General features: G+C 33.3%; 1 protein-coding gene across 2 annotated transcripts in view; it reads right to left on the bottom strand.

Annotated features, from left to right (window-relative positions):
• VWA8 (von Willebrand factor A domain containing 8) overlaps positions 1 to 12,652 on the bottom strand; it is a 395,340-nt gene that overhangs the window by 223,328 nt on the left and 159,360 nt on the right. For both annotated transcript variants that reach the window (XM_050766153.1, XM_050766152.1), the window contains exons 18-19: positions 4,996 to 5,102; positions 1,290 to 1,396 (exon numbers count right to left, since the gene is read on the bottom strand). In XM_050766153.1, the coding sequence (XP_050622110.1) occupies positions 1,290 to 1,396; positions 4,996 to 5,102 (214 nt within the window). The remainder of the gene's footprint in view (positions 1 to 1,289; positions 1,397 to 4,995; positions 5,103 to 12,652) is intronic.

Here is a 12,652-nt window from a genome sequence, read left to right on the forward strand (position 1 = left end):
TGTTTTTGTCTTTGACAGGCAAGATTTTTTTCTACTTTTGTATCTTATAAGTAACTTTATTTTCTGTTCATTTGTCTACTGATTGTGCAAGAGCATTAATGCTCCAGAAAAAAAATAAAACAGTTAATTGGCCATAGAATGGATAAAAATCAAATCAAGGTTATGCTCTTTTCTATGCCATACAAAATTATTATAGTTTTGACAGATTTCAGAATTTTTAACCAAGATTTTTATTAAGAATAATATGTCTAGATACCTATAAAGTTAATATAACTTAAAATGTATTATAGAAAATTTTAAGTAGGTGTTTTACTATAAAATACATAGCCACTTGACAGAAAAGTTGGAAAAGAAAAAATTTTTATATTATAGGTAATTTTCTCTAAAAAGAATTCTTATTAAAGTAAACATCTACAATAAAGTTTTCTAGATACAAACTTCTACGTCTTAGTGGAAGGTCCATAACTATTGGCTAGTTTACAAGGAGAGCCTCTACCGTTCTCCTTTAAAAAAGAAAAGGAAATAAAAGAAAAATACCAGGAACTTGCAGGAAAAAGAAGAGTATGAGAAAAAGGATGCATCAGACATATCCCTCTGAACTACTGAAATCTTTTAACAAGCAAGTAAAAGAGAGGATGATAGCTCTGTTTTGTGTTTAATTTTAAAATGTTTATTTTAATTTAAAAATTGTATATAAAATTACATATATAAGTATGTGTGTGTGTAAATATATATATATACACTATATTACCCTAATGATAGCAACAATTCCTCCAATTTTTAAGTATCTTTGGAAAAAATTTTCTGTTTTCTGTCTTATGTCTTAATAAAAGATGTTCGGCCAGGTGTGGTGGCTTATGCCTGTAATACTAGCACTTTGGGAGACCAAGGCAGGCGGATCACGAGATCAGGAGTTTGAGGCCAGCCTGGCCAATATGGTGAAACCCTGTCTCTACTAAATATACAAAAATTAGCAGGGCATGGTGGTGCACGCCTCTAATCTCAGCTACTCGGGAGGCTGAGGCACAAGAATCGCTTGAACCTGGGAGATGGAGCCGAGATTGTGCTACTGCACTCCAGCCTAGGTGACAGAGTGAGACTCCATCTCTCTCACACACACACACACACACACACACACACACACACACAAAATGTTCAACACTTCATTCTGCATCATCTAAATTAAATTTAGGAAATCACAAAAATAATTACATGTCAATTTCACTTGAATTGGAGTTTACTACCATAATTTAAGTGATTTATCCAAGAACACAAAGCAATACTCTTACCTGAATGTTGTCATAGAAAAGAACATCAGGCACTTTCATTTTCTCGTGCGCATTATAGATCGGAGCACTAACAGCACCAATCCTCAGAGTTCCAGATGTTACTTCACCTAAACATTTCACACAGGACAGATAATTATTCATAGCACTGTCCTCAGAGATGCCAAGCCACCCAACATAGAACACAATACAGCTTCAGCAATATCTGTGGATTTTAATTTAACATCTAAAGAAATAAACTTGAGAGTAGTAATAAAACACCACAGCTCTAGATACAAAATGCTCCAAAAGGTAACAAATTTTCTCTAAAACAATGTAGATAGAAAACAGTATATATATAATTGTGAGAAACTAAAAAAAAAAAAACAAAACAAAACCAGAATACAGTCAAGTCACCTTCATAAGCTTGTTTGGTCAGAGACTATAACACATACATAAGTTAAATACACCTAAATTCAAAAGCTCCAAAGTACCTTGAATATTATTTTTTAGTGTGTACCAATTCAGAAACCCCTTAAGATAATCTCCTATAGCTCTAGTAAAAAATACAGATGAACTAACCTACCACAGAACTCTTAAATTACTATTTTCAGCCAAGTGCAGTGGCACATGCCTGTCATCAGCACTTTAGGAGGCCAAGGCAGAAGGATCACTTGAGTCTAGGGGTTCAAGACCAGCCTGGGCAACACAGAGAGACCCTATCTCTACAAAAAATTTTAAAAATTAGCCAGGCCTGATGGCACATGTCTGTAGTCCCAGCTACTCAGGAGGCTGAGGCAGGAGGATTGCTTGAGCCCAGGAGGTTAAGGCTACAGTGAGCCATGATTGCACCACTGTATTCCAGCCTGGATAACAGTGCAACCTGGTCCGTCTCTTTCTTTATACATATATACATATATATGTGTGTGTGTGTGTGTGTGTGTGTGTGTGTGTATACAAAAAATAGCAGGGCATGGTGACGCATGCCTCTAGTCTCAGCTATTTATAAATCACTTTGGATAAATTTATTGGATAAATCACTTAAATTGTGATATATATATGTATATACACACTACAAATAAACATAACAAAATGAATATTTTAAAATTACTATTTGCAAGGTTGGTGCAGGAGGCCTATACTTTCAAATAATCACCCAGGTGATTTTCATACCCAGCTAGATTGGGAACCGCTGTCTTATGCAATTATTTTGTAATAATTATATATTATTCCTTATTTGCTTTAAATAGGTTGACCTAGAATAGATTATGAGTTCCTGGAAGCCAGAAAACTAAGTAATAAAGCTCTTAAAGTCAGGGAACATATCTGCCATGTATTCCCTACAGTAACCAGATACGCATGACATGTTCACTGACATGTTTCAAGTTCAATAATAATATTAATAACATTAATAGTAGCAGGTATTTTAGTAATACTAATTATTACAATGATAGAAGCTATCATTTATTAAGGACCTTCTATGTGCCAGATCCCTAGCTAAAGCTTCACCTCATTTTTTTTCTCATATGATTTCATGTAATTCAAAGAGGAAAGAATAATGAGAATACTAAAAACATACACTACGTAATTTTCTCAAAATCACCCAGCTAATATGAGTAGAGCTTAAAACAGAATTCAGTCTAGTCTGACATTCTTTCTATCACATGGGATATATTTAATATTTTACTCCAAATAACATTCCAACCTGTGGAAATACTTTAGCAAGCAAATACACAATGCCTTAAACAATTCACCCATCTTTTTTTTTTTCTACTTCAAATAAGAAAATTACAGTTTGTTTCTCTACTAGAATGTGACTTTTGTGCTAAGCGTTTTGAAAAACAATGGAGAAAAGCAATGTTTGCTTCTATGGAGTACTGTGAACAAGTCTGAGCTAAAAATAATCGTCACCCTGTTTAATCACTGCGGAGTGCTACACATTTGACACAGCACAGTAGATCTTAACAGTAACTTCGCCCTTCAATAGATCCTTGCCATTTTCCTTTTATTTACAAGTTCTACAGGGAAGGAAAACCATGAGCTGTAACACTGAGAGTTTACTATTTATTTACTACCATTAGGTCTCTGAAATAGACCCAGTATAAAACTGTAAAGGGAAAGAAAGAGCAGGGATATGGCAGTGAATCTACTATCTAGTTGCATGTTGAGATGGCACACATAATTTCAGATTCAAACAGCATCTGATGCTATCTATGGTTTAGTTTATGGAATATATCCACTCAGTAGATTTATGGCTTAAGGACAAGTTTATTCACTCAACCAATGTTTATTGTTAAAACATCAACCTCAAAAAGGGAAATGCAGTCAGAGAATGGTGATGTTAGCACTTCTGTGGGAGAAAGTTGGCTAGCTATCTTCTAAGAAACCCACAGAATGGCATTATTTTGGTAAATTTGTCAAGGTTCTCAGCCCAGAAGGCTGACTGATTTTGTCATCACAACTGAGGGCAAATCTAACTTTCAGGAGAATATTAAAGATACATATTCTGGTTTCTCTATAGGTATATTCTGATGTAAAATCAGAATTGCAAAATATTATATGACAATTGTAACTTTCACATGGACTGTGATATACTGGTTGCCATAACCAGCATATTAATTGGAGGGAACCTGCGCGGAAAGCCAGTTCCTCATCAGAAGGTTGTTGTGTGAACATGGAGAGTTAATTAAATGAATTCTTCACAAGAGAGATGGCCTTAAAGATGAATGGAACCAGACAAGTAAGAAGTCTCTTCACTTAGGCTCCTTATCCCCTACACGAGGCTTAGATGGGCACTGCTAACACTAGCCAGTAACCAAGACCAAACAATCGGCAGTCTGAATGACAGTCTTTCTTTGGATATTTAATAGACTCACTCAAATAATATTGAGAATACAATATTATTCCTTTTCTTTGAGTTGACTCTGCATATCTGTATTCAGATCCCTCAGTATGCTGAGTTTATAATTTGACTCTAAAAAAGTCATCTTATTTTCTCAATACCAAATTCTTGTCTCAGTGCAGCCCCAATGATTAAAAGCATCTGCTACAAAGAAAACCACAATAGTCCCTTTTAAAGAGTGGTCACACATTGGCTGCTTCAATAAAATAGGTATTTACATTTTTAAAAAATTGAAAATCTTTCATTATGTTCTAATTGAAGAATAGAAAGCTTTTAAATGAAGAACTAAATCTCCCCAGAACTCAAAATTATATTTATGGCTATCCAGAAGAAAAAGTACCATAAAAGACAATACAGGTGGAAATGGAAGGAATAAGATGACATGCATATTCTGATTATTATTTTAGTTTGTATCAACCTAGGAAAGTTTCTCCAACATATTGGACATTGCTGACCCTCAAAATGTAAATGTGCAAAGAAAACAGCATTCTAGATTCACTGGTGAAATACATTTGGAAAAAGTACATTTGTCAAAATTACACATGTTGATTTACAGCAGGAATTCTCAGAATATCAGTTGGCATCAACTGTGAGTCTTAAGGGTCAGGGGAATTGTATCTAGTATGTACTGAAATTAAGTAAATATTCTAAGATTTTACTTGTGTTTTTCAAACTTAAAAAAAATCAGATTGATTTCTTCAGACTAATATATAAATCAAAGTAGGTGAAAACCAAAAACATTTTTAACTGGAACTAAAATAAATAGCATCAAATGTTTGCTAATTATTATTTCACTTTAAAAAAAAAAGAGCCAAATCAAATACTTACATTTGTAATCCTTCAGTTCTGGCTCCAAATTGTCATCGGTATTTATTTCTATTGTAGCATCTGCCAGATTTTTTTCTAATGCTGACCTAGCAAGACTGGGTAAAAACCTGGAGGGTGAAGAGGGAGGAAGGGGGAAATGCATAAAGTCAAAGCTTTCTGCGATTCTTAAATACATACACACACACACACCATACTAATTACAACCAATTAAGGAAGATCAGTCTGGATCTGTAAAATCTTAATCAAACAAAATTTTAGAACAAATATAAACTTTAAGTATGTGTGAATTATGTGTTTGTGGAATCTCCTTTAATAAGTAAAACTTATTTGTAATTAGTAGTACTGATTTATGTACAACACTTTGCAAAATAAAATTTTAAATAATATGCTTTCTTAAGTAGAATTAGTACACTGGCTTATCAAATTTTCTTAGGTAGATTAAACAACAACACTTGGCTGTTCTAGGTTGGCAATCATAAATTGAAACCAGTGGAGATGGATTAATGAGATTTTCTTTACTTTCTAACATAAATTTCTGAATGAATTTAAGATTATCTAGCTTGGTTCTTCCTTCTATTAAAAAATGTATCTGCTTATCTATTCTACATATATGTTGTCAAAACAACAATCTAGTGAGTGACAGTTACTCTTCAAACAGATTATGAGCACCATGTGCTTGAAGCATGAAACAGTTTCCCACCCACACAAATAAAGTTATAGCTAGAATTTATGGTCCCAAGTGAGCCAACGGATATGATTTTTAATCCATGGTATTCATGGTTTAACTACACCACTTTAAATTAACCTCTATGTGATACAATATTCCAAATAAACATACTAAGAACATACCACTTTTAAACAATTTGGGTTTTTCACAGCTCTAAATCTTTGGTGGTGGTTCCTACAGTCTTGAGTATAATCTCTAATAGTGGAAAGGCTGGAGAGCGTGAGGCAGCCAATAGAGAAGAATGTAAAGAACTGTCAGGTATCCTGTCCCTATAAAATCCCAGTCTACATATCTGACATTATCTCTTACCTCCTGCCTCATTTTGGGCCAGGCTATGATAGAGGAAATTACATAGCTCTATGCTAGTAACTCCTCAGTTCAGCATCAAGTCAGATTTTGCTGCTCATCTCTGAACTTTCATCATAGTTCTTAGATCATTGCCTCATTCAAAAAGCAAGCCCTCACCTTATCTCCCAGTCCAATAGCTGGGCTTTTGTCCTGTTTCCCGAGCCCTTGTCTTGGCACCCTGCTTAACCTTCTCTTACCACTATCTCACAAACTAGAGGCTGGCTTGGTAACATTAGGCCCTGCAGCTGCATCCCCTTTACTTCCTATCAGAACACCCTGACTGGCATTGACTATTTTCAGGCTTAGACTTGTTTGCTACTCCCAGGCATCCCCAACGTGTATACAGTCTGCCTATAAACACATCTTAATGCTGGCCCTGTGTGGAAACATTTCTACATTACACTCCAAACCCTGCAGAGGATAGCAAATATTGCAAGGGTGCCTTCCCTTCATCAGTATTGGCAGGCATTGCTTGCTAATAGGGCATTCTTTCCTGCTGAGATTGAACACACTTCACCATTATTCTCAATCTAGCACCCAGACAGCATTAAAAATCAAGGTACCAAAGAAGTTGAAATATATTTACATCTAGAACATTCTAAGATATTGGCCCATCCAACAAATGAGGAGAATGGAACATATCAGGTGGTGTGAGGCCAATCCTAATTTTTTTCCGAGATTTTAAGGGATTTGTTAACTGTTTCCTTTCCCATTGCTCACTGATATTTTCTACTTGTTTTTTCCCTCTCCTCCCTTGGCCTTGGTAAAATAAGCAAATAAATGAATGAATGAAATATTAATCTTTACTATCCTAGCTTCCCAAAACCAAAGCAAGCGCATATCCTGTTGCAAATTTTCCAAGTGTACTTATCACTATTATGAACAGCCTGGTGTCTTTTAAAAATAATTATTATATTTATCATATTTATTCATTTTACCAACAAATTATTGGAAAGGCTCTAGTCTCGTTAGGTCTTGGTTATAAGAAAAACTGAAGAAAGATTCAGCTACACTCTGGGAAAGTCAGAAAGAGAAGTATAGTAGTTATGCTAAGCTAACTCAAATAACTGTCTTTGTCACAGGAGTGGGAGAGGATCTTTAGATTAAGGAATAAGATAGGACTTCTCAGGATGGTAGCAGAGAAGTCTGGTAAGGATCGGGGTATATTCAAATCACCAGCGCTAGGAAGGAGGGGTATTACTTATAAGAGTGAAAGAAAAAGACTGAGGGGCTCTGTGGATACTAGGCAGTCTTTGACTTCTATTCAGAATATAATTGAATAATTTGTACCTGTGATTTTAAATCTTAAATTTCCAAATAGTATTGGAATATTTAAGATAATTTATGGTACAGCCTATTTATAAATTTAATTGGTTATATTTGTGCATTAATTAGGAAGGTTTTGTTAATTGAGACATCCAAAGTATTTAAAAGGAAACAGAATATATAAAATTTATTAACCATTTCAAATGTTTGAAGATATTTTATTTAGCTGAGTTTTATAAATGGAAATGGACATTTTTCAAAGGTTTTTCAAAGTGATTGTTAATATCTGCTAGACTTATAGAGTTAATTGAATGAACAGAAAAGCCTAAAGAAGGTCTCAATTTTTTAAATTATAGCACTATAAAACTGAATGCCAGTTTCTAAAACCAAAAATAAATCCCCAAATAGTCTTTCCTGCAAGCAAAACCATTCTTCCAGACAACAAAAAATTCACATCAACATTTATGATTCTAATTTTAACACTGTGTATGATTAGTTCGATTAGACTTGTGATTTTTAAAATTAATTACTAACAGCTTAAACAGTGAAAATTTTATACAGATGTTATTCACTTTGCTTATTTATTTATTTACCCATAGGTGTTGATCCCAAATCATTTCATATCCAAAGGGAATTTCTGACAACTGCACGCAAATTGAGTTTTTGACAAAGGATAATTTCCTTATTACTTCAATATCAGAAACAGTTAATCTTCATTTCTGATTAAATTCTTATAACTCAGTCTAAAACTTCTGTGCTAAAGGATCAACAAAGAATTGAATTTTGAGGATCACCTCAAAATTTTCCGAAGTAAATAAATTAATGAAATACCAAACACTTGAATGAAGTAGAACTCTTACTACAGAGACCTCTAATCAATTTTTCTACAATAAAAGTATTTTTGGAATGCAAATTAGTTGAGAATTTCCTAATCTTCTAAATTCTTCCCTTTAGATCCTTAGGTTTTCAAATATCTAGAAAATGAATTATGCATCAAGCTCTGAACTGATGTTCACGTTGTAGGGTATGAGCATGAGGTACTTAGGGAATTCATCAGATAAAAATTGCTGCAATCTCAATTCCATTGGCATAAATATATGAATGATATTTTAAAAATTACATTAACAAAAAAAGTCCAGCTAATATTTATAAATTCAATGTTTAATAAATTTAGGTTAGATAATTTATTTTGATTTTTGTCTGCTTCATAAACTACTTTGTGAAAATAAGTTATATCAATCTTTGTTTCAAAATTTTCCACAAAATTCAATTCCTTCTTTTTTTTTTTAAATAATAGAAGTGTATTTTATTTTATTTTATTTTATTTTTAATTATACTTTAAGTTCTAGGGTACATGTGGATAACGTGCAGGTTTGTTACATATGTATACTTGTGCTATGTTGGCGTGCTGCACCCATCAACTCGTCAGCACCCATCAACTCGTCATTTACGTCAATTCCTTTTCACTGATTCAATATAAAATGAGTTTTTAAAAAAAAAACAATAAAATATTTTATGAATCAATAATTTTGAGTTCCTTCCTGCCACTGTGCTATTCTAAAGAGAAAGTTAGTAAGAAGGCTTTTGAGTCTGCAGCCTTGCTAAACTCAACAGATGATGCATAAACAAAATAGCTGTTTTCTATTCATTTCTAGTTGAAAGGGTCACGGAGTGGTTACATAATAGAGTTTTTTGTGGTCAGCTGATAACATTGGAAAAAGTAGTCAACTATTGGATACAGTGAATATGCATGAGAATGAAAAGTAACCAATTTTTGTTTTTCAGTTGTTTAAATTATGAAATATTTCAGTGTGTCAGAAAATTAAAGAGAGTATTATAGAAAATTACAAAGACTATTAAGCATTCTATTCCTCTCTCTCCATCTCTAGATGTTTCTAACCAGTTTCTAACCTTGAAACTGGTGTGTATTTGTTGTCCATATTTTTATATTTTGCTATGTAAGTATGTATGAATAAAAAATATATTGTACTGTTTATCACATTTAACATTTTTTACAAATCACAAATCACATCATACACTGAATCTTCTTTTGAAACTTTTTTTTACTCAATATTACAGTGTTATGGTATGTAACTGTAAATATATGCAATTTACTTCATTTTAACTATTGTAAATTATTTTACCATACAAATATATCCATTTATATATTCATTTCCTACTGATGGACAGATGGGTTGTTTCCAATTCTTCATTATTACAATGATACAGTGAACATTCTTGAATATACCTCCTTATATACACATGTAAGTCTATCTTTAAAGCACATATCGATAAGTGGAATTGTCAAATTATAGAGTAATAATATATTTAGGCAAAAAAAAGTAATGAAACTTCCATCCCAATAGCAGTGACGAAATTACATTCCTCTCCATTCACAAAAAATGTTACTACAAGTAAAAAATTTAAAGTATAAAATGATAGCTGATTATTATTTTAAATTTCATTTCACTGATTATTGAGGTTGAGCATCTTTTCTAATATTTATTGGTCATTTGAATTATTTAACCTTTGCATAAATATCTATTCATCCGTTGCCCATTTGGAGTTAATTCTTTTTCCTTATTAATTTGTAGTCCCTGAATGCCACTCCTTTCTTAATTAAAAATCATGCAAAACATCTTTCCTAGTTTGTGGCTTGTAACTTATAAAGTACTTTATAGTGTCATGGATTTTACCTTTTTGTGTGGGATAAAGTGGAAAATCTTTATTTATAACCATGTATTGACAAGCCCATCCATTTCAACATTGATTTGCAATGCTACATCTTATATACTGAGTTCTCACAAATATGTGGGTTTGTTTCTGTGCTCTGTATCTATTCTAATAGTCTATTTGTTCTTCCCTGTACCAATACCATACTATTATAATGTACACAGATTAGAATTTATACTGATATCTAATAGGTTAAGTATACCCTCATTAATCTTATTCAAAATTTCTTGGCTATAAGTAGCCTATTATACTTCCATGACAATTTTGAGATCAGCTTGTCAAATTCACTATAATCTTGTGGGATTTTGACTAATTATATCTACATATCAACTTGGGGGGAAACAGTTTTACAATTCTAAATCTTCCATGTATTTGTCTTCTTTTATAACTTTGAATAAAGATGTATATTTTTCTCCATTAAAGCATTACATGTCATTTATTAGATTATTCTTAGGTGTGCAAAACTTTCTACTATTATTTTGAATGGAATTTTTTAAAAATTGTATTTCCTCATTGATTGTTACTGGAGTATAGGAATGTCATTGATTTGGGAGTATAAGTACCCTCACTGAACTCTATTTGTTCTAAATAATTTATTTGTATTTTCTCTTGTATTTTTAATGTAGCTAATCATATAACCTAGGGCAAATGTACTTGCTAAAAGTGCTGAAAGACTGTTCTTGTTTTGTTCCTAACTCTAAAGAAAATGTGACAAGCATTTTGCCTTAAGAATATTTACTGTAAATTTCTGGTAGATATTCTTTATCAGATTCAAGAATTTCCTTTCTGCTCATAGTTTACTAAGAATATTTCTGATTTACTAAGTTATATTTGTTTTTGCCTTGGCTGGCTATTGAGTTGTACCAAACACTTTTTCTCCATTTATTAGAATATTTTTTCCTCAACTAATAAGATGGTGAATTAAAAAATAGAATATCAAACCTTGACATTCTTGAGGTAATTCCAAATTGCTCATGAATCTTTAAATATAATATACCTATATTTGAGATAAATAAGAAAGATAAGTTTTAACAGACTGAAGTGAAAAGAGGAAATATCAGAAATAACATTACCTTTTTCTGATTGATTGAATGTGTTCTCCCTAAGATTCACAGGTTGAAATCCTTTTGCCTTTAGTAAAATTGTCAATTAAAAATACAAATTTAGGTCAGACACAGTGGCTCACGCCTGTAATCCCAGCACTTCGGGAGGTCGAGGTGGACGGATCATGAGGTCAAGAGATCGAGAACATCCTGGCCATCATGGTGAAACCCTACCTCTACTGAAAATACAAAAATTAGCTGGGCATGGTGGTGCACGCCTGTAGTCCCAGCTACTCAGGAGGCTGAGGCAGGAGAATTGCTTGAACCCGGGAGGCGGAGGTAGCAGTGAGCCAATCGTACCACTGCACTCCAGCCTGGAGATAGAGCAAGACTCTGTCTCAACAAAAAATAAAAATAAAAATTAAAATAAAAAATAAATTGAAAAGAATATTTGCTGTATGTAGCTAGCCAGTTCTCCCAGTACCATTTATTAAATAGGGAATCTTTTCCCCATTGATTGTTTTTGTCAGGTTTGTCAAAGATCAGGTGGCTGTAGATGTGTGGTCTTAGAATTTCTGAGTTCTCTATTCTGTTCCATTGGTCTACGTGTCTGTTCTTGTACTAGCACCATGTTGTTTTGGTTACTGTCATCTTGTAATATAGTTTGAAGTCAGGTAGTGTGTTGTCTCCAGCTTTGTGGTTTTTTGTTGTTGTTGTTGTTGTTTTTTCCTTAAGATTGTCTTGGCTATACAGGCTCTTTTTTGGATAGTTTTTCCTAATTCTGTGAAGAAAGTCAATGGTAGTTTAATAGGAATAGCATTGAATCTATAAATTACTTTGGGAAGTATGGCCATTTTCATGATATTGATTCTTCCTATCCATGAGCATGGAATGTTTTTCTATTTGCTTGTTTCCCCTCTAATTTCCATGAGCAGTGGTTTGTAGATCTCCTTATAGAGGTCCCTCAGTTCCCTTGTTAGCTGTATTCCTGGGTGTTTTATTCTCTTTGTAGCAATTGTGAATGACAGTTCATTCATGATTTGGTTCGCTGCATGCCTGTTGTTGGTGTATAGAAATGCTAGTGATTTTTACACATTGATTTTGTATCCTGAGACTTTGCTGAAGTTGCTTATCAGCTTAAGAAACTTTTGGGCTGAGACAATGGGATTTTCTAGAAATAGGATCATGTCATCTGTAAACAAAGCTAATTTGACTTCCTCTCTTCCTATTTGGACATGCTTTATTTCTTTCTCTTGCCTGATTGCCCTGGCCAGAATTTCCAATACTATGCTGAATAAAAATGGTGAAAGAGGGCATCCTTGTCTTGTGCCGGTTTTCACGGGGAATGCTTCCAGATTTTGCCCATTCAGTATGATATTGGCTGTGGATCCCATCCTTATACCTTACACAAAAATTAACTCAAGATGGGTTAAGAACTTAAATGTAAAACCTCAAACCATAGAAACCCTGGAAGAAAATCTAGACAATACCACTCAGGACATACGCACAGGCAAAGACTTAATGAGGAAAACCCAAAAGC

This window comes from Macaca thibetana, chromosome 17 (assembly GCF_024542745.1).
Source record: "Macaca thibetana thibetana isolate TM-01 chromosome 17, ASM2454274v1, whole genome shotgun sequence".
In the NCBI taxonomy this organism is placed as follows: domain Eukaryota; kingdom Metazoa; phylum Chordata; class Mammalia; order Primates; family Cercopithecidae; genus Macaca; species Macaca thibetana.